Source organism: Pelophylax lessonae (assembly GCF_965119305.1).
Source record: "Pelophylax lessonae genome assembly, chromosome: 9".
NCBI classification, from domain to species: Eukaryota; Metazoa; Chordata; class Amphibia; order Anura; family Ranidae; genus Pelophylax; species Pelophylax lessonae.
Window position 1 is genome coordinate 22,085,867 of NC_138776.1, and position 23,383 is coordinate 22,109,249.

The 23,383-nt window shown below is 46.6% G+C and overlaps 1 protein-coding gene across 1 annotated transcript in view; it reads right to left on the reverse strand.

Moving 5' to 3' along the window:
- Positions 1-23,383, reverse strand: part of LOC309563770 (uncharacterized protein) — a 204,498-nt gene that overhangs the window by 110,447 nt on the left and 70,668 nt on the right. The window contains exon 3 of the mRNA XM_082268371.1: positions 8,728-8,829. Within this exon, the coding sequence (XP_082124497.1) occupies positions 8,728-8,829 (102 nt within the window). The remainder of the gene's footprint in view (positions 1-8,727; positions 8,830-23,383) is intronic.

The window sequence follows — 23,383 nt, forward strand, 5'->3', positions numbered from 1 at the left end:
TGGGCACTGATGAGGTGGCACTTATGGGCACTGATGAGGAGGTACTAATATGCCGCACTGATGAGCACTGATAGGCGGCACTGATAGGCGGCACTGATGAGCACTGATAGGCGGCACTGCTGGGCACTGAGAGGTGGCACTGCTGGGCACTGAGAGGCGGCACTGAGAGGCGGCACTGACGGGCGGCACTGATGGGCACTGGCGGATGGCACTGATGGACACTGACGGGTGGCACTGATGAGCACCGATGGGCGGCACTGATGAGCACTGATGGGCAGCACCATCAGTGCCCACACTCAGTGCCCATAGTGCTGCCAGTCAGTGCTCATCAGTGCCTAGATGAGCAGGCACTGATGGGCACTGACTAGCAGCACTATGGGCACTGATTGTGGGCATTGATGGGGGGCAATGATGGCGGGCACTGTGTGTGTTTTTTTACCTTTAGTAATCAGGGCACTGGTGATCAGGGCCCTGATTACATCGCTGTGTGTCCCCGGCGGCTGACGGCTCCCCCTCCTTCCTCACACTGCAGGCTCTGTGTGAGGAAGGAGCGCCGGCGATGAGAGATGATCTCATATGTTTACATATGAGATCATCTCTCATTGGACGGCTTGTTCACGTGGTGAATGGCCGCTGTGATTGGCAATTCACCACGATCTGTGATCGACCGTGTCCAAGGGACACGGCCGACACAGATTCTCCCCGATGCGCGCTCGCGGGAGCGCGCGGGGGGCGTGTCACTGGGAGGCCGTTTAAAAATGGCCTCCCGAAAATTCGAGTCTGCGCTGCAGCCGTATATAGGCTGTAGCGCGGATGGGAGCAGGTTAATGGAACAACGGTAGTCCTATGCAGTCCAGAGACCGTACGTCCACCAAAGGCGGAACAGTCCACTGTACCAGAGACTCCTCAAAAGGGTAACTCTGTAGCAGCCACTTAGACACCCCAGGGGAACGTCTCAGACGGTCCCATCCTACAAGAGCAGGCTAGCAAAATAAGCTGCTCTGGATGGCAGGTGAGTGTCAGATGCTATCTGCGCCCCAGGCGCAGCCGCCGCTGCATCCTCCAACTCGCAGGGTGTCACGCACCGAAACAACCAGTGCATCCACAAGTGCCTGTATCATGCACGCCAGGGGAGGTAGAAATGGCATCCTCATTATCCGAGGAGACAGGGCGCAAGGTAACAGACCCGGCAGGGAGGCCCAACGTCTGCGGCGGCCGAGTCAGAGTCAAAATCCAAGACATCAGATGAGGCAGGGGTAGGTGGAGAAATGTTTCAACACTCCTCCCACCTCCACCTCCACATGCTTCTGGAACCGTCGAAAAATGCATTGATGGACAGTGGGGATCCAGAAGGCCCTGCTGCCTCCGTGAGGGTGTCAGGTGGGGACACATGGCCTGCAGGGTCCATACTGAACCTAAGGAACCCGCCAGCAAAATTTGCAAAAAATAAGAAAAATTTAATTTTTTTTTTTTTTTAAATAAAGAAGCGGCCACACGGCGCTACAGCACCCCCCCCCCCGGAGGTCAGGAACGCGCTAGCGCACCCCCACAGAGAGAGAGAGAGAGAGACTACCCTCATGACTCACTGCCCCCATACAAGTTTAGGTTTAGGAGGTTCTGAGCGGTGGCTCAATGAAAGGAAGTGAGCCAGAAAGCTGCCCGGGGATAAGGGAATGGCTCCTACTACCAAAAGAACGCCTCCAGGCACTCCCACCAGCCTTCAAAGAAAGAAATCCACCGCAAAATGGCCAAAAACGGGTGTACCAAGATGGCCGCCACCATAGAAGCAGACGGGAGGCTACAGGAAAATGGTTTCCCCGCGCGGAAACACGGTAATCGGGACCCACAGGGGGACCCCCGCCAGCCCATCTACACCATCCAGCTGTAGGAACCTCACCACGGGCCCCCCCCCCCTGCACGATCGGTTGAGAGCCGCGGACGGCGCACTCCCCGGCTCCCCATGCGGCCTGCAAAAGAGGTCCCAGCCCAAGGTAGGCCCAAACAGTCCCCCATGTGGAGGGGGGGTGGTCACAACCGGATAGAGGGAAACCCAGGAGTGTGGGGGTCCGACCATCCCAGGGAGGGTGCTCGCGTCCACCCCAAAATCCGCCAGGGAAGAGGGGGAACCTTTACTCACCACACCAGGAACACAGGCGGGTGCCATCTCCTGACAGGACCCCATGCCACCGAATCGGGGGGCTGTCGGCCAAATAGGAAAGCTGCGACATAAGCCTAGACCTTCTCGTGTGCATCCTGGTGAGACTTTAACTCGCAGGGCAAGTCCCCGTCCGTTGGACTATGTTGCGGCCGACCCAGCGCGGAGCTAAGGTCTGCACGCGCTCGTTGGCCAGACTGGGGTGACCACTGGATATAGGGATCCAGACCGTCGCCGAGCCCGGCATAGTTGCTTGAAGATCTCACAGAAACCAATTCCAGAGAAAAAGGCTAGCTGGTTAAACAATGTGTATGTAGTATCACTTGAACCACTTGCCGAGCAGCCACCATAGTTATACTGCGGAAGGTCAGCTCTGTTACGTGAAACGACGTACCTGTATGTCGCTTCGTGTAGAAGATAGTGGGGGCACGCGCCGATTGGATAGAGGGAGAGCCAATCAGCGGGTCTGGCGCCCGCGATGTCCCCTGGGCACCTGTGATCGCTCCCTGTGGAGACAGAACGGCGGTCTGCCCATTTAAACAAGGCAGACTGCTGTTCTGTCAGTGAGAAACACAGGGATCCTCTTATTTAGGAATACTGATCATCCCCCACCAGTTAGAAAGCACCCCCTAGGGACACACTTAACCCTTTGATCGCCCCTGGTGTTAACCCCTTCCCTGGCAGTGTCGTTAATACAGTAACAGTGCATATTTTTAGCACTGATTACTGTAGTGATGTCACTGGTCCCCCCAAAAGTGTCAGTTAGGGGTCTGATCTGTCTGCCTCAATGTCGCAGTCCCGCTAAAATTCGCTGATCGCCGCTATTACTAGTAAAAAACATAAAAAGGTAAAAATGACAAATCTTTCCCCTAGTTTCTAGACGCGTTAACTTTTGCGCAAACCAATATATATATATATATATATATATATATACACACACACACACACACACACACACACACACACACACACTTATTGGGATTTTATTTACCAAAAATATGTGGCAGAATACATATTGGCCTAAAATTATGAAAAAAAAAAATAACTTTTTTATTTTATTGGATGAGTTTTATAGCAGAAATTAAAAAAATATTGTTTTTTTTCAGAATTGTAGCTCTTTTTTTTTTGTTTATAGCGCAAAAAATAAAAACCACAAAAGGGGATCAAATCCCCCCAAAAGGGAAAAATAAGGACACCAACTTTATTTGGGTACAGTGTCGAACAACCGCGCAATTGTCAGTTAAAGTAACGCAGTGCCGCAAAAAATGGCCTGGTCATTAAGGGGGTAAAACCTTCCGGTCCTTAAGTAGTTAATTCAAGCTGACTAGAGTAAAGTAAGGGTTAATAAAGGGTTACACAGTGGAACTTGTCAGGTTGCTTTAACTGAAATCCTGTTGATCTGTAGATGAATGAACAGAATGATACAAAAGTAACAATATGTTAATTTGTATCTTTCTTTAGTCTGAGGAAATGTTATTTATAAACATTGTCAAACTGCTTTTTTGACAGCTAAGAGCCCATTCACACTAGCGCGACTTGTGAGGCGACTTGTGTCGCCCCAGGTCGCTTGACATAACAAAAGCCATGTTAATCAATCAGTGCCTTCTTAATTGGCACTACTGAAGTCGCTCCGACTTCAGAAAAGGGTCCTGTACTACTTTGAGGCGACCTGTGATCCGACTGTCCCATATACTTCAATGGGAGTCGCCTCCTTATCTTAATTGAAGCGACTTGTGATCCGACTTTCCATAAAAATGGTATTGAACAAGAAAAAAAAGAGCATTTTTCTTATAATTTTTATTAGAACATTAATACGGGTCTAAAAAGTGTACCTGTGAAGTTTCAGCTCTGTAGCATGTCCAGAACCCCCCAAAAAATAGCATTTTTCTTAGAATTTTTATTAGAACATTAATACGGCTTCTCTCCACCTGGCTTTTTTTCTTGCAGGCATTTATCAGGCATTTTTGGAGGCAGGCATGACTTTTTTTGGATTTGGTGTCTGGGGTGTCTAAAAAGTGTCCCTGTGAAGTTTCAGCTCTGTAGCATGTCCAGAACCCACACTGAACCCACACTGCTGTATTAATAATTATAAGACAAATGCTTTTTTTTTTTCTGGTTCTGGACATGCTACAGAGCTGAAACTTCACAGGTACACTTTTTAGACCCCCCAGACACTAAATCCAAAAAAAGTCATGCCTGTCTCAAAAAATGCCCGATAAATGCCTGCAAGAAATAACGCCGGGTGCAGAGAAGCCGTATTCATGTTCTAATAAAAATTATAAGAAAAATGCTAATTTTTGGGGGGTTCTGGACATGCTACAGAGATGAAACTTCACAGGTACACTTTTTGGAACCCCCAGACACTAAATCCAAAAAAAGTCATGCCTGCCTCCAAAAATGCCCGATAAATGCCTGCAATAAAAAAGGCAAGGTGTAAAAAAGCCACCACACTGCTGTATTAATAATTATAAGAACAATGCTAATTTTTTTGGGGTTCTGGACATGCTACAGAGCTGAAACTTCACAGGTACACTTTTTAGACCCCCCAGACACTAAATCCAAAAAAAGTCATGCCTGCCTCAAAAAATGCCAGATAAATGCCTGCAAGAAAAAAAGCCAGGTGGAGAGAAGCCGTATTAATGCTCTAATAAAAATTATAAGAAAAATGCTAATTTTTGGGGAGTTCTGGACATGCTACAGAGCTGAAACTTCACAGGTACACTTTTTAGACCCCCCAGACACTAAAAAAATGCCTGCCTCCAAAGACGCCCAAAATATGCCCGATAAATGCCAGCAAAAAAAAATGGAAATTGGGTCACAACACATCATATTCTGATTGGCCAAATACAAAGTCCTACAAAGTCGTCTCGCGCAAGTCGCGCTGAAGTCGTGCCGAAGTCACGCTAAAAGTCGCCCCTTATGAGGCGACTTTAGTGGCCGCGGCAGTGTGAACCAGTTCTAAAGCTGCTGAACTTTTCTGTGTACACAATAATGCCGTCTTTGCTTAATCAAAGCCAACATAGTTGTTTACTGGGGGGGGGGGGGTCCTGGCAAATAGACAGAGACTGGAGATGCTACACTCATCTTATGTACAGCGATTACCTCTTTTGGGTGCATGCAGCATGCCCAAAATCTGCAACTAGGTCATATTAATGAAGCTGCATTTAAACAGGCTGAGATAATCAGCCATCATCACAGCTCGTGTCCTCAGCGCCATGACAAGAGGTGGGCAGGAGGTGGCGGCTGCCCTGGGTGCAATGGTTTATTGCAGGGATAGGGGCAGCCTGACCCTAACTCTAAGGGAATGTGGGGCACAGTTTGGCATCGTTGCCCTGGGCACTAGGTGACCTTGTCCCGACACTGGGTATCCTTACTCTGTGATCTAATACAGTGCCTTGCGAAAGTATTCGGCCCCCTTGAACTTTGGGACCTTTTGCCACATTTCAGGCTTCAAACATAAAGATATAAAAACTGTAATTTTTTGTGAAGAATCAACAACAAGTGGGACACTTGTTGGATATTTCAAACTTTGTTAACAAATAAAAAACTGAAAAATTGGGCGTGCAAAATTATTCAGCCCCTTTACTTTCAGTGCAGCAAACTCTCTCCAGAAGTTCAGTGAGGATCTCTGAATGATCCAATGTTGACCTAAATGACTAATGATGATAAATAGAATCCACCTGTGTGTAATCAAGTCTCCGTATAAATGCACTGTGATAGTCTCAGAGGTCCGTTTAACCCCTTAAGCCCCGGAAGATTTTACCCCCATTCCGAACAGGGTTTTTTTTGCGATTCGGCACTGCGTGAATTTAACGGACAATTGCGCGGTTGTGCGACGCTGTACCTAAACGAATTTGACGTCCTTTTTTTCTCCACAAACAGAGCTTTCTTTTGGTGGTATTTGATCACCTGTGCGATTTTTACTTTTTGCGCTATAAACAAAAAAATAGCTTCAATTTTGCAAAAATAACAATATTTTTCAAATTTTTTTATATGAAATTCCCCAAAAAAAAGTGTAAAAATCAAAATTTTTTAACATTTTAGGCCAATTTGTTTTATGCTACATATGTTTGGTAAAAAAAAAAATAGCAAAAAGCGTATTTTGATTGGTTTGCGCAAAAGTTATTGCGTTTACTAACTAAGGGAAAGATTTTTGTCATTTTTGGTGTTTTTTTTTTAAACACGTAATGGCGGCGATCTGCGATTTTTTTTGCGGTACTGCGACATTGCGGCGGACAGATCGGACCCTTGACTGACATTTTTGACACTTTTGGGGTTACCAGTGACATTACTACAGTAATCAGTGCTATACATATGCAATGTTACTGTAAAAATGACACTGGCAGGGAAGGGGTTAACTGTATTGGGGAAGGAGGGGTTAAGTGTGTCCCTAGGGGCGTGCTAATTGTGATTGGACATGGCTACTGGTGTAGGAATAGTGATCAACGGTCCTACATAGTAGAACCGTATGATCACTATTCCTACACAGGGGAGAATGACAGGCGGCTTGTTTACATTAGCCGCCTGCCTTTCTCCCTCTCCACCGACGATCGCCGAGTGACCGGCGGACATCGGGTCCGCCGGTCACACGCACGGACTTCCTAGGGAACAAGCCGGGGCGGGCTATTGGCTCACAAGGAAGTGACAGGCAAGTGACGTACCCATACATCACTTTGCCTGGCCGGGGCTGACCGCCGCAGTATATGTACTTGCGGCGGTCGGCAACCGGTTAAAGCGCAGAGAGCATCATGAAGAACAAGGAACACACCAGGCAGGTCCGAGATAGGGCTCTTTCACACGGGCGGTCCGATCAGATCTGCCTGTCAGTTGTTTAGGCGGATCTGATCGGATCCTCCATGCAGCTCTATGGGGCAGCGGGTGTCAGCGGAGACACCTCCGCTGACACCCGTATCCGATCCTGTCCGTGAAATCTGGACGGATGGAAACCCTATTTTTCCATCCGTTCAGGTATCGGATGAGAGCGGACAGGCGGTCCGCTCTCATCCGATCCCCCATAGAGAGCAGCGGGGGCTGTGACACCTCCCTCTCCGCACTGCAAGCGGAGACGGAGCTGTCATCCGCCGGCTCAGCGGGGATCGCGGATCGATCCCCGCTGAGCAGCACGGATCCGCCTACGGAGGCGGACCGTGTGAAAGAGCCCATACTGTTGTGGAGAGGTTTAAAGCCGGATTTGGATACAAAAAGATTTCCCAAGCTTTAAACATCCCAAGGAGCACTGTGCTAACGATAATATTGAAATGGAAGGAGTATCAGACCACTGCAAATCTACGAAGACCTGGCCGTCCCTCTAAACTTTCAGCTCATACAAGGAGAAGACTGATCAGAGATGCAGCCAAGAGGCCCATGATCACTCTGGATGAACTGCAGAGATCTACAGCTGAGGTGGGAGACTCTGTCCATAGGACAACAATCAGTCGTATACTGCACAAATCTGGCCTTTATGGAAGAGTGGCAAGAAGAAAGCCATTTCTTAAAGATATCCATAAAAAGTATTGTTTAAAGTTTGCCACAAGCCACCTGGGAGACACCAAACATGTGGAAGAAGGTGCTCTGCTCAGATGAAACCAAAATTGAACTTTTTGGCAACAATGCAAAACGTTATGTTTGGAGTAAAAGCAACACCGCTCATCACCCTGAACACACCATCCCCACTGTCAAACATGGTGGTGGCAGCATCATGGTTTGGGCCTGCTTTTCTTCAGCAGGGACAGGGAAGATGGTTAAAATGGATGGGAAGATGGATGGAGCCAAATACAGGACCATTCTGGAAGAAAACCTGATGGAGTCTGCAAAAGACCTGAGACTGGGACGGAGATTTGTCTTCCAACAAGACAATGATCCAAAACATAAAGCAAAATCTACAATGGAATGGTTCACAAATAAACATATCCAGGTGTTAGAATGGCCAAGTCAAAGTCCAGACCTGAATCCAATCGAGAATCTGTGGAAAGAACTGAAAACTGCTGTTCACAAACGCTCATCATCCAACCTCACTGAGCTCGAGCTGTTTTGCAAGGAGGAATGGGCAAAAATTTCGGTCTCTCGATGTGCAAAACTGATAGAGACATACCCCAAGCGACTTACAGCTGTAATCGCAGCAAAAGGTGGCGCTACAAAGTATTAACTTAAGGGGGCTGAATAATTTTGCACGCCCAATTTTTCAGTTTTTTATTTGTTAAAAAAGTTTGAAATATCCAATAAATTTCGTTCCACTTCATGATTGTGTCCCACTTGTTGATTCTTCACAAAAAATTACAGTTTTATATCTTTATGTTTGAAGCCTGAAATGTGGCAAAAGGTCGCAAAGTTCAAGGGGGCCGAATACTTTCGCAAGGCACTGTACATAGTAAACCATATACAGACATGCAGATTCTTCATTGTCTTCATGTCTTTTAGTCAGAGGCTTTTTTTATCAACTGAAATCAGAGGACCTGTATGACAGCCAGGCAACTAGCATTTTCTGAAGGGAGCCAGTAAAGGCAGCATTTCCATTTCTCCTTTAAAAGCAAAAGTTCTCCCTGCATTCCCTGTAGATAAGTCATCGAGCGTACCTGAAGGTTCAGATCCTTCCTCTGCATTATCTCATTCCTGCAGCTTCGGTTGCCTTCAGATGTCTCGAAGTCCATGGCATTCTCCGACTCCTCAAGGTGAAGCTTTATGGGGAAGAAAAGAGAAAGTTTTGTTAGAGATTCACACCCTGAACTCTTGGCTCCTCCATTATGGATCAGAAAGCTAATGAATAATGAACTACCTACCTGGAACTAAAGCATCTGTCTGTACTGCACACCAAATGACTGCGGCACGCCGCTTTGGATACGTTTACGCAGCATAAGCAGAAAAGTTCATTGAATGTTTAAATAACGAATTAGCAGAAGCTTCAGAACTTTAGAAATATCAAGGTCAGGACGGAGCACCTTTCCGGGAGATGGAGAGGAACGGCACGAATAATAGGGATGACATTTAAAGGGAAACTGGAAAGTTTTGGGTTCATGCTACGCCAGTCCGAGCGACCATTCAAAAACCGCACCGGATTAGAAGATCTGTCCCAGCTTCATTCTAAAACAATGCATGCACAGTGCTAAACATGACATGGTAAATCCATCACTGAGCATAATCACCATCAGCCCTACCATTCCTCCTCTCCCGCACATTCCATCCTTTCTTCCCCCTTCCTCACATTCTGCCCCTTCCTCCCCTTCTGCATATTCCATACCTTTCTCCCAGTCTCCTCCCAACCATCCCGCCCCTTCTTCCCACTCCCCTCCCGCACAATCCGCCCCTTCTTCCGACTCCCCTCCTGCCCATTCCGCCCCTTCCATTCCCTCCCACCCCCCCCTATACATTCCGCTTCTTTCTCCCACTCCCCCCTGTACATTCTGCCCCTTCCTCCTACCCCCCCCATACATTCCACCCCTTCTTCCCACTTCCCTCCTGCACATTCCGTCCCTTCCTCCTCTTCTGCACATTCCGTCCCTTCCTCCCCTTCTGCACATTCCGTACCTTTCTCCCACTCTCCCCCCAACCATCCCGCCCCTTCATCCCACTCCCCTCCCGCACATTCCGTCCCTTCCCCCCCTCTCCCCTCCCACCCCTTCTTCCCACTACCCCTACACCCCTCAGTACATTCCGCCCCTTCTTCCCACTCCCCCCTCCGTACATTCTGCCCTTTCTTTCCACTCCCCCCCGTACATTCTGCCCCTTCTTCACACTCCCCTCCTGCACATTTCGCCCCTTCCTCCCACTCCCCCCCCCCCATACATTCCACCCCTTCTTCCCACTCCCCTCCTGCACATTCCGTTCCTTCCTCCCCTCCTGCACATTTCGCCCCTTCCTCCCACTCCCCCCCCCCATACATTCCACCCCTTCTTCCCACTCCCCTCCTGCACATTCCGTTCCTTCCTCCCCTTCTGCACATTCCGTAACTTTCTCCCACTCTCCTCCAAACCATCCCGCCCCTTCATCCCACTCCCCTCCCGCACATTCCGTCCCTTCCTCGCCCTCTACACTCCCGCACATTCCACCCCTTCTTCCCACTCCCTTCCTGCATATTCCGCCCCTTCTTCCCACTACCCCACCCCCCTCTGTACATTCTGCTCCCTTCTTCCCACTCCCCCCTCCGTACATTCTGCCCCTTCTTCCCACCCCCCCGTACATTCCGCCCCTTCTTCCCACTCCCCTCCTGCACATTCCGCCCCTTCCTCTCACTCCCCCCCGCCGTACATTCCGCCCCTTCCTCCCACTCCCCCCGCCGTACATTCCGCCCCTTCTTCCCACTCCCCCCGCCATACATTCCGCCCCTTCTTCCCACTCCCCTTCTGCACATTCTGCCCCTTCTTCCCACTCCCCTCCTGCACATTCCACCCCTTCCTCCCACACATTCCGTCCCTTCCTCCCCCTCCCGCACATTCCGTCCCTTCCTCCCCCTCCCGCACATTCCGTCCCTTCCTCCCCCTCCCGCACATTACGTGCCTTCTTCACCTTCCCGCACATTACGTCCTTTCCTCCCACTCCCCTCCCACACATTCCATCCCATTGTTCTCAGTGTAACTTCCTGCCCATTGCTAATTGCATGCAACCCCACTGAGTCTCCCACGGATAATCACAGCCCCAAATGCCAAAGCTCCGAAACTGGGTTCAGATGTAACGTGTTTGACCTCCATCATTCAGGGGGTTATACTTGAAAACTTGCTTGGGTCCCCTAATTCTGAACAAGTCAAGGTATATAAAACATTTATTAAATCCAATTACAGGAGACAATGTGAGAGCTGTGCTCTGCGCATTGCCTTGTCTTAAAGGAATGGTTACCCAGTTCCCACCCGGCCTATATGCAAAATAATGGCTGGGCGGGACATTCACTGTTCTGGGTGGACGTCATGTGTAACGCCCCACATGCAATGCGATCTGTTAACCAATGTGTCCATGGGACTGATCAGTGTACTGGCCTCTGCCGATACCATGTGATCCCTGTGGCCAATTAGAACAAATCACATGACAATTGTACACAATGGATGGCTTTCATGCCATCCATTGAATATTGAATAAAGAATATTGAACCATGGAAAAATACTCTAAAACACTAACAGCGCTAAGTCACAGGACATGAAATACAACAGTCCATATAAAAATCTAATAAGTAGTCCAATCTGAGACTTCTAAGTCTTTCTGAGTCCGTTATTCGGGATAAAGGTGTGAGGGATCTTGGCTAAACCACCAGACTTCCACCACCGACAAGTGCTCCCCCCCCCCCTGTAGTGGAAACTCACCAAACAACCAGTGAAAGCCAACCCTTCAAAAAATCCACCACTCTCAGGATATACGACTCCAGATCTGGACCACTGAACCTTCTCCTTCAGACGTTACTCCGTTCAAATCAGCATGAAAATGAACAGAGTAGGGGCAAACAATAGTGTAATTCCGCATAAATTTATTCAAGCAAAATAAAACCACATGTTGAGCCCCTCTCCCCTTCAGTTGCCTACTTACAAGAAGAACATGATAGTGAAGGCATATAGTGCAATACGCTGGATGAACCACCGATTCCAGAAGACCCCTTAGGTATAATGGAAGATGGACTGCGTGTAGATCAAGTGATAAGCGACCGCGCACTATAGCTCTGACATGTTTCGTCATAAAGACTTTTTCAAAGAGCAGCTTTCACTGGTTGTTTGGTGAGTTTCCACTACAAGGGGGGGGAGCACTTGTCGGTGGTTTAGCCAAGATCCCTCACACCTTTATCCCGAATAACGGACTCAGAAAGACTTAGAAGTCTCAGATTGGACTACTTATTAGATTTTTATATGGACTGTTGTATTTCATGTCCTGTGACTTAGCGCTGTTAGTGTTTTAGAGTATTTTTCCATGGTTCAATATTCTTTTAACACCTATTTATATATTGTGTACTATTGTGCTGATCTTTGTGATTGGTCACAAGAATCACATGGAACAGACAGGGCCAATAAACAGCCCACCTGTACCATGGTAATAGCTGTGGTCAATCACAGCTAACCACAAAAGTAAACACTGAATTAATCTATTTAAGGCTTCTTTCACACGGTCCGCCTCCGCAGGCGGATCCGTGTTGCTCAGCGGGGATCGATCCGCGATCCCCGCTGAGCCGGACGGATGACAGCTCCGTCTCCGCTTGCAGAGCGGAGAGGGAGGTGTCTCAGCACCCGCTGCCCTCTATGGGGGATCGGAGGAGAGCGGACCGCTTGTCCGCTCTCATCAGATCCGCTCCGCTCCGATTACTGAACGGATGGAAAAATAGGGTTTCCATCCGTCCAGATTTCAGCACAGGATCGGATGCGGAGGGCAGCGGGTGTCAGCGGAGGTCACCTCCGCTGACACCCGCTGCCCCATAGAGCTGCATGGAGGATCCGATCAGATCCGCCTAAAAAACTGACAGGCGGATCTGATCGGACCGCCCGTGTGAATGAGCCCTTATTCAGTAAAAATGGTTGTTTAGGAACAGTGAAATTCACTGGCATAAACAATCAATGTGTAAAAAAAAAAAAAAAAGTCACTGATCACTTCCCCAGAATAGTACAATGTTACTATAACTACTATGGCAACACTGTATTGCTCTGGCCACAGTATATTAAAACAATTGTAAAAAGAAAAAAAAAAAAGAAATGTAATAAAAAAAATGTTTCTTCTTTTTTTTTTTTTTTTTTACATACTGTCACCAGTCAATATCCCTGATCACCGCCACACCAGTTATAGGATGACGCTGTACTGTACTAGTGACAATATGTAAAAAGAAAAAAAAAAAAAAAAAAGAAGAATTTGCGAAAAAAAGAAAACTTTAAATTTCTTCATTTTCCAAAAATTTGTGACAAAAAAACTCACCATGCCTCCTTACTAAATACCTTGGACTGTCTACTTGAAATTATTTAGTCTGTAGCAAAGATATTTCTGTCATTTTTGGTGTTTTTTTTTTTTTTTTTAACGAGTAATGGCGGCGATCTGCGATTTTTTTTTTGCGGGACTGCGACATTGCGGCGGACAGATCGGACCCTTGACTGACATTTTTGACACTTTTGGGGGTACCAGTGACATTACTACAGTAATCAGTGCTATATATATGCACTGTTACTGTAAAAATGACACTGGCAGGGAAGGGGTTAATTTTATTGGAGAGGGAGGGGTTAATGTATGCCTGGTGCTTACTAACGTGTGGGGGGGGGGCAGGTGACTGAGTGAGCCAGGGACAGATCACATGTCCAGCTATGCTGAACACTCCGATCTGTCACTCCCTGTCACTTAGGAGATCCGCCCGCTCTGTTTACACAGGCGGGCGGATCTCCAAACTGGATTCCCCGACGATCGGGGAAGAGCGGCGGCGATCGCCGGTGCTCCTCCCCTGGCCCGACTCCCGCTGTGAATGAAATAGTAGCAGTAGCAGCACAGTGGCTAGAGGTAAAGTGGTTAAATGAGTTTCTATTGTTTTAAAAGTGTGTTTAAAGACCTTAAAATGCTTTTAAAAGTACACTGACAGTTAAAAAAACATGCCTAGAGTGTATTTTAATAGGGCTTTTCTACTTCACGGATTTTCACTTTTTGCGGGTGGGTCCGGAACGTAACCCCCGCGATGGAGGCGGGTTTACTATATATATATACATATACACACATACATACATATCATAGTTTGTAGACTCTAATTCCTACAGACTAAATAATAATATACAATGATTTGGGTTATTTTCACCAAAGAAGTGTAGCAGAATACATTTTGGCCTAAATTTAAGAAGAAAGCTTTATTATTTGCAAAATTTTATAACAGAAACAAAGAAAAAACACGTTTTTTTTTTTTTTTTTCAATTACTTAGCAAAAAACTAGACCCAGTGGAGATGAAATACCACCAAAAGAAAACTCTATTTGTGTGAATAAAATTATAACAATCTCATTTGAGTACAGCGTTGCATGACTGCGCAATTGTCATTCAAAGTGTGACTGCGCTGAAAGCTGAAAATTGCACTGGGCAGGAAAGGGGTGAAAGTGCCTGGTATTGAAGTGGGTATAAATGAAGAAAGTCTGTGGTATGCTGCAATTGGTGTCCAGAGCAATCCGGTCAAACGGGATGTGACAATAAATCGAATGTGGGTACCTGGATAGAGAACTGGCTCCAGGGGAGAGTCCAGAGGGTGGTGATTAATGGGGAGTACTCGGACTGGGCGGGTGTGGAAAGTGGGGTCCCCCAGGGTTCTGTCCTGGGACCAATCCAGTTTAATTTATTCATAAATGATCTAGAGGAGGGGATATCTAGTACAATCTCAGTATTTGCGGATGATACTAAACTAAGCATGCCAATATCTTCTATGCAGGATGTGGAAACCTTGCAAGAGGACCTGAACAAAATAACGGGGTGGGCAACTACATGGCAGATGAGGTTTAATGTTGAAAAATGTAAAGTAATGCACTTGGGGGCCAGAAACCAGAAAGCAAGCTACTCACTAGGGGGGGAACCTCTGGGTGAGTCTAGGATGGAAAGGGACCTGGGGGTACTGGTAGACAACAGGCTTGGCAGTGGCATGCAATGCCAAGCCGCCGCAAGCAAAGCCAACAGAATACTGGGATGTATAAAAAAGGGGATTCACTCCAGAAATAAAGAGATTATTCTCCCGCTCTACAAGACTCTGGTCCGGCCACATCTGGAGTATGCTGTCCAGTTCTGGGCACCGGTCCTCAGAAAGGGTGGGCTGGTACTGGAGAGAGTCCAGAGAAGGGCAACAAAAATAATTAGGGGAATGGAGGACATCAGCTATGAGGAAAGACTACAAGCACTGAACCTATTCTCTCTGGAGAAGAGATGATTGAGGGGGGATATGATATCAATGTACAAATACTGTACTGGTGACCCGAGCATAAGGAACAAACTATTCAGAGAAAGGGAATACAATAAGACACGTGGCCACTCACTAAAACTAGAGGAAAAACGATTTAACCTTAAAATACGTAAGGGGTTCTTCACTGTAAGAGCAGTAAGGATGTGGAATTCTCTTCCACAAGCAGTGGTGTCAGCAGGGAGGATCGATAGTTTCAAAAAACTATTAGATGGGCACCTTAAAGACCACAACATACAGGGGTATACAATGTACAACATACAGGGGTATACAATGTACAACATACAGGGGTATACAATGTACAACATACAGGGGTATACAATGTACAACATACAGGGGTATACAATGTACGGTTAACAGCAAACACACACACACATCATAGGTTGAACTGGATGGACTGATGTCTTTTTTCGACCTCACAAACTATGTAACTATGTAACTATGAATATCTGACATTGATAAAGAACTGACCAGGAAGAATCCATCCAGCCCAGAGGAGAATTCTGATCATCTGAGTCACACCCCGCCTGTCTTTGTTTGTCCACATTCAGTACAGAGAATATTCACAAATAAATTATCACCGCGTCACCTGCACAGCGAGCACGCCTGGCGACCGCCATCACCGGCTGACAGGTGCCTGGCAACCAATCATTCCTAACTTTAAAGGGACACCCTCTTATCCTTATTTCAAGGATCATGTAACAGAATTCGGTCTGAGAACCGCTGTCAGCATGTTCCTAGTGAGGGTGACAATATTAACCTTTTCATGACCACATAACAAAAAAGATTCACCTAAACACTTTGTATCCTTTTTTTTGTGTATTTACACAAGGACACCAGTATGGAAATTCTCCACATTTTTGGTGGAATATTTTTGAACAGAATGCCAATGCATGTCCAAATTTACAACAAACATGAAAAATAACCAAAATCCTTTTCCTAGCAAGTACACGGTTTTATCACACAATTTCTCATGAATGTCTTGGGGGCGATTAACCATTTGCCAACCAGGCTTTTTCTGGCGCTTTTTGTTTAAATCAGCATTTTTTTGCTTTATAACCCCCAAACATTATATAGTTTTTTTTAGCAGAGACCCTAAGAAATAAAATGGCAACCGTTGCAATTTTAGAGGTCACGCGGTATCTGCGAAGCGGTATACACACACACACATTATATATACACAGTAGCTCACAAAAGTGAGTACACCCTTCACATTTTTGTAAATATTTTGTTCTATCTTTTCATGTGACAACACTGAAGAAATGACACTTTGCTACAATGTAAAGTAGTGAGTGTACAGCTTGTATAACAGTGTAAATTTGCTGTCCCCTCAAAATAGCTCAACACACAGCCATTAATGTCTAAACCGCTGGTAACAAAAGTGAGTACAACCCTAAGTGAAAATGTCCAAATTGGGCCCGAAGTGTCAATATTTTGTGTGGCCACCATTATTTTCCAGCACTGCCTTAACCCTCTTAGGCATGGAGTTCACCAGAGCTTCACAGGTTGCCACTGGAGTCCTCTTCCCCTCCTCCATGATGACATCATGGAGCTGGTAGATGTTAGAGACCTTGCACTCCTCCACCTTCCATTTGAGGATGCCCCACAGATGCTCAATAGGGTTTAGGTCTGGAGACATGCTTGCCCAGTCCATCTCCCTTACCCTCAGCTTCTTTAGCAAGGCAGTGGTCGTCCTGGAGGTGTGTTTGGGGTCGTTATGTTGGCCTGCAGCCCAGTCGCCAAAGGGAGGGGATCATGCTCTGGTTTAGTATGTCACAGTACATGTTGGCATTCATGGTTCCCTCATTGAACTGTAGCTCCCCAGTGCCGGGAGCACTCATGCAGCCCCAGACCATGACACTCCCACCACCATGTTGACTGTAGGCAAGACACACTTGACTTTGTACTCCTCACATGGTTTCTGCCAAACACGCTTGACACAAACTGAACCAAAAAAGTTTATCTTGGTCTCATCAGACCACAGGACATGGTTCCAGTAATCCATGCCCTTAGTCTGCTTGTCTTCAGCAAACTGTTTGCAGGCTTTCTTGTGCATTATCTTTAGAAGAGGCTTCCTTCTGGGATGTATTTGATACAGTGTGCGCCATATGGTCTGACCACTGACAGGCTGACCCCCCGCCCCTTCAACCTTTGCAGCAATGCTGACAGCACTCATACGTCTATTTCCCAAAGACAACCTCTGGATATGACGCTGAGCACGTACACTCCACTTCCTTGGTCGACCATGGCGAGGCCTGTTCTGTTAAACCACTGTATGGTCTTGGCCACCGTGCTGCAGCTCAGTTTCAAGGTCTTGGCAATCTTGTTAAAGCCTAGGCCATCTTTATGTAGAGCAACAATTCGTTTTTTTTTTTATCCTCAGAGAGTTCTTTGCCATGAGGTGCCATGTTGAACTTCCAGTGACCAGTATGAGAGAGTGAGAGCGATAACACCAAATTGAACACACCTACTCCCCATTCACCCCTAAGACCTTGTAACACTAGCGAGTCACATAACACCAGGGAGGGAAAATGGCTAATTGGGCCCAATTTGGACATTTTCACATAGGGGTGTACTCACTTTTGTTGCCCACGGTTTAGACATGAATGGCTGTGTTGAATTATTTTGAGGGGACAGCAAATTTACACTGTTATACAAGCTGTACACTCGCTACTTTACATTGTAGCAAAGTGTAATTTCTTCAGTGTTGTCACATGAAAATATATGATATTTACAAAAATGTGAGGGGTGTACTCACTTTTGTGAGATTATATATATATATATATATATATATATATATACATATATATACATATATATACATGTTTGGGGGTTAGAAGTACTTTTCTAGCAAAAAATACTTATTTAAATGTATAAACAAAAAGTGCTGGAAAAGGCCGGTCTTCAAGTGGTTAATAATAATACCCTTCTTATCCACATTAATACACTACAGATGTGTTTTATGCTTCCTTGCTTTACTGCAAAGAAACCTTAAAAAAGACAAAGCAAAACACAGTTTTGCAGGCAATAATCATATACAAGAATCGCTGGTAACAGACACCTAAGTAAGCAATGACTGGTATGTGATGTTGAGATTAAGCGATACAATAGGAATTCTGAAAGGTCTACTGCACAGCTGGTATGTACAATGACACTCTGATATTTGCAGACTTTCTAGAACATGAAATTAAACTCCTTCATGTAGAGAGCCGATAACCAGATCCGGAAAGATAAAGCTATATCCTTCAAATTATTCCTATATTCTGGACATGTGGAGTCGAATCCTTCCTCTTGGAATGAGAAGGATGCAGGAAGAAAAGAAGTGAGAGACTCCGGGACAGAATCTTAGGAGTGTGGTATTGTTTTGGTCAGGGGTCAGGCTCGGAGACCAGTAGCTATAGCAGCAGAAAGGCTCCACTGATCAGCTCGATAAGTACACAAGCAGGTCACCCTGGCGAATGATGCAGGCTGCCGGGTCTAAGCACTAACCGGTGTTTACCAGCGCTCCTGATGGTGGAGATGGGTTTTGCGGCATGTTACTACCAGCTCATGGTCCTTAGATTGCCCCACCAGGAGGTGAGCAAGCCGGGGTCCAGTAGCAGTTATAGAAGATAGGGTTCAAACAGAAGCATAGTGGAGAAACAAGTCAAAGGTTGGTAACGAATGGTTACAGGTTGGGATCAAGCAGATGCGTAGTTGAGAAACAAGCAAAAGGTCGGTAACAATTGTTTGCAAGTTGGGATCAAGCAGAAGCATAGTCAACGAACAAGTCAAAGGTTGGTAACAAGTGGTTGCAGGTTGGGATCAAGGGCATGCGTAGTGGAGGAACAAGCCAAAAGGTCAATAACAAGTGGTTGCAGGTTGATATCAGGCAGAAGCGTAGTGGAGGAACAAGCCAAAAGGTCGGTAACAAGTGGTTGAAGGCTAGGATCAAGCGGAAGCATAGTTGAGGAACAAGCCAAAGGTCGGTAACAAGTTGTTGCAGCTTGGGATCAAGGGGAAGCATTGTCAGGGAACAAGTCAAAGGACGGTAACAAGTGGTCGCAGGTTGGGATCAAGCAGAAGCGTATTCAAGGAACAAGTCAAAGGTCAGTAACAAGAGGTTGCAGGTTGGGATCAAGCAGAAGTGTAGTCAAGGAACAAGACAAAGGTCGGTATTGAGTGGTTGCAGGTTGGGATAAAGCAGAAGCATAGTTGAGGAACAAGTCAAAGGTCGGGATCAAGTGGAAGCGTAGTCGAGGAACAAGCCAAAGGTCGGTAACAAGTGATTGCAGGTTGGAATCAAGCAGAAGAGTATTCGAGGAACCAGTCAAAGGTCGGTAACAAGTGGTTGAAGGCTAGGATCAAGCGGAAGCATAGTTGAGGAACAAGCCAAAGGTCGGTAACAAGTTGTTGCAGCTTGGGATCAAGGGGAAGCATAGTCAGGGAACAAGTCAGAGGATGGTAACAAGTTGTAGTGGAGATACGGAATGCTGCAGGTACACAAAGGAGTAAGATATCAGCTGGGGAAAGCACAATAATTTGGCAAACAGGAAGTGCAGAGACATGGTTTAAATCGGAAGCTCGTGGGAGGAGCAGAGTATTCAAGGTTCACCACAAACAAGAGCCAAGGCAAGAAGGTTCAAAGAAACAGGAAGCTGTCCAGCATCTCAGGTGGTTCAGCAAGAAGAGCCACTGCCAGATACAGCAGAGGTGGTGGGTTCAGATCCTGGTCCTGACAGGTATAGCTATATTGGGAAGGTTCATTCAGAATGAATGATTACTGAAATGCTAATACCCATATTAGTAAGGTTGAAAGCCCACATGGGAATCAAGCAACCTGTGACTTTCATATGCAGAGCGCTGGGGTAAGAATATTAACAAATATTAACAAATAAAAAAAAAAGAGTTGAGGGTCTAAGTCTACTTTAAAGTTATGTAAAAGGGAAGAAGTAACAAATCTAAAAGTAGTTGTAAAAAATGTGGCTGCAAAAGTGAAAATAAATTCAACTTTCATCAATACATTGTGCACAAAAACTGTAAATCACTAATGTACCCGTCAGACGAAGTAAGGGTCGTGCAGACATGAAGTTCCCCCGGGACCTTTTTTTTTTTTTCACTTTTTTTGGGGGGGGAGGGGGGAATGCTGGATCAGAAGGCCTTTTCCACCAACCCCCCCCCCCCCCACACACACACACACACCCATGGACCTGTAATAATGTCTCTTTCTGGCACATCGCTTGTGGAATTTGGGAAGAATATCAAATGATTCTTCAGAATTTCCAACGGAACGATGTGCCAGAAAGAGACATCAAAATCGTTAATGTCCTCACTTTCCGGACCTGATGACGATTTTTCCCACGAATCGCTATCGCTCAGTTCTTCAAGTAACTCCGTTTCGCTGTCGCTGTTTTCCAGTTCGATAAAAAAACGCTTTTGTGCAAAAAGAACGCTTTTTGGACGCCGTGGTCGTTCTCAATTTTCCAGGCACAAAGAACTAGAAAAGCACAGGCAGGGCACTGGAAAAGTGATTGTGGGGTAATCCCGAGTGTGGCTCGGGGGTTACCGCTTTTGATACTGAAAATGAACCCCCGAGCCACACTCGGGAATACCGCTAGGGAGTTTAAAGCGAACCTGTCACCCAAAAAAAATCATGACATGGAGGACTTTTTGTCCCCGGTGTGATGAAAAAAAAAAGAAAAAAGTTAGGTAAAAAAAAAAAAAAAAAGTTTGCAATTTTAAAAAAAATTTAAATTACACCCAAGCACATAGAATCCCCCCTAAAAATATTTAGGCCCCCATCCCCACATATATACACGTGCCTACGCCTGAAAACGTCGATTGCAATACACAAATTATAGATCACCGCACACGCAGGAATGAGAGGAAGAACTCTAGCACTAGACCTCCTTAGCAACGCTAAACTGATGACCTATAGGAGGCTTGACATGTATGGATTTACTCAGTGCAACCTCGGCTTTTAAATTTTACCCCCTTAAATTGAAAAATGTGTTTTTATAACTACCTTTGTGGTAATAATCCTGTGACATAAAAAAAAATTGGGAACTAACACTATTTTATTCCCTAGGGGTGTCAAACTCAATTTCATCGCGGGCCACATCAGAATTATGGTTGCCCTCAAAGGGCCGGTTATATCTAGAAGATTAGATGTCCAGAGCACCCCACCCCTCTTACACCCTTACATTAGAAGTCAAGAGTCACCCACCCTTCCTTACATCACAACGCACCCCCTTACCTTGTGCTGCTGCCAGGAAGATGTGGGTGGATCTGGGAAGAAGTGCAGGGTCTGGAGGAGAACCAGAGGAGTGCTGGAGTCAGCTGAATGCAGAGACCAGGGGAGGCAGAGGCAAGGTGGTGTTGCGGCTGCACAGAGGTGCAGGATCTGTAGGAGGAGTTCTGCCCTCCTCTCTGCTGCAGACTGCTGAGAAAGGGGGGGGGGTAAAGACAAGCCTTTCTGCAGCAGCACAGAGAAGCACAGGATCTAGCAAAGGAGTTCTGTCCTCTCTGCTGCCGACTACTGAGACAAGGTGGGGGCAGAGACAAGGGGGGTGCCGCAGCTGCAGAGGTGCGAGGGCCACATGAAATGGCCAGGGGGGGGGCGCATTCGGCCTGCAGGCCTTGTGTTTGACACCTGTGTCCTAGGGTGTGTGCTTTCAGAAACTCTATAATGTTTGGGGGTTTTATGTAATCTACTGTATAAGCGTAACTATTTACAAAAAAAAAATGCAAAAAATAGCCCTGGCAGCAAAAAGGTTAAAGGATGGGTTCACCTTCAGGAACATTTTACATGCTCCAACCGTACGCTTTGTTAGTTTAACACTTCCTGTCTGTACTATAGCTGAAAGAAAGCTACAGCACGGGCTTACTTTACCAGGAGGACGTCCATGGATGTCCATCCGCGATTGCACTATGATTGGACTCACAGATCAGGGTAAAGGGCCAATCATAGCGGCCCTTTACCATGTGATCAGCTGTGTTCAATGAAAGCTGATCACAATGTCAACACAAGCCAGTTATCGGCTTTCCTCTCCAAACAGTGCCCACCAGTGCTGTCAATCAGTGCTGCCAATCAGTGCCACCCACCAGTGCCGCAAATCAGTGCCACCCACCAGTGCACACCAGTGCTGCCAATCAGTGCCGCCCACCAGTTCTCATCAGAGCTGCCTCGTCAGTGCTGCCAATCAGTGCCACCCACCAATGCTCATCAGAGCCGCCTCATCAGTGCACACCAGTGCTGCCAGTCAGTGCCACCCACTAGTGTTAATCAGAGCCGCCTCATCAGTGCACACCAGTGCTGCCAATCAGTGCCACCCACCAGTGCCGCCAATCAGTGCCACCCACCAGTGCTCATCAGAGCCTCCACATCAGTGCAAACCAGTGCTGCCAATCAGTGCCACCCACCAGTGTTCATCAGAGCCGCCTCATCAGTGCACACCAGTGCTGCCAATCAGTGCCACCCACCAGTGCTCATCAGTGCACACCAGTGCTGCCAATCAGTGCCACCCACCAGTGCTCATCAGTGCACACCAGTGCTCCCAATCAGTGCCACCCACCAGTGCCCATTAGAGCGGCCTCATCAGTGCAGACCAGTGCTGCCAATCAGTGCCCCCCGCAAGTGGTCATCAGAGCCACCTCATTAGTGCACACCAGTGCTGCCAATCAGTGCCACCCACCAGTGCTCATCAGTGCACACCAGTGCTGCCAATCAGTGCCACCCACCAGTGCTCATCAGAGCCGCCTCATCAGTACATACCAGTGCTGCCTCATCAGTGCCACCCACCAGTGCTCATCAGAGCCGCCTCATCAGTACATACCAGTGCTGCCTCATCAGTGCCACCCACCAGTGCTCATCAGAGCCGCTTATCAGTACATACCAGTGCTGCCTCATCAGTGCCACCCACCAGTGCTCATCAGAGCTGCCTCATCAGTGCAGGAGAAAAATTACTCGTAAATTTTATACAGTAACAAAACTATAAAAAATGTTTTTGGTTTTAATTTTAAAATTTTCTGCCTTTTTTCGTTTATTTAGGAAAAAAATAAAAACCCCGGTATTGATTAAATACCACCAAAAAAAAAGTTCTATTTTTGTAAAAAAAAAAAAAAAAAATGGTAAAAAACTTTTATATTGGTACAGCGTTGCATGACCGCGCATTTGTCATTCAATCAGACAGCGCTGAAAGCTGAAAACTGGCCTGGGCAGGAAGGGGGTGTAAGTGCCCGGTAGGCAAGTGGTTAAAAAAAAAATAACTTTAGCTGGCTCCTAGTTTCAAAGCAAATTTGCCAAGCCCTGCTGCGGATCATTATATTTATTTTTGCTGGGGGTTCCTCGATCAAAAGACTTCTGCATCCCCCCCCCCCCTTTTC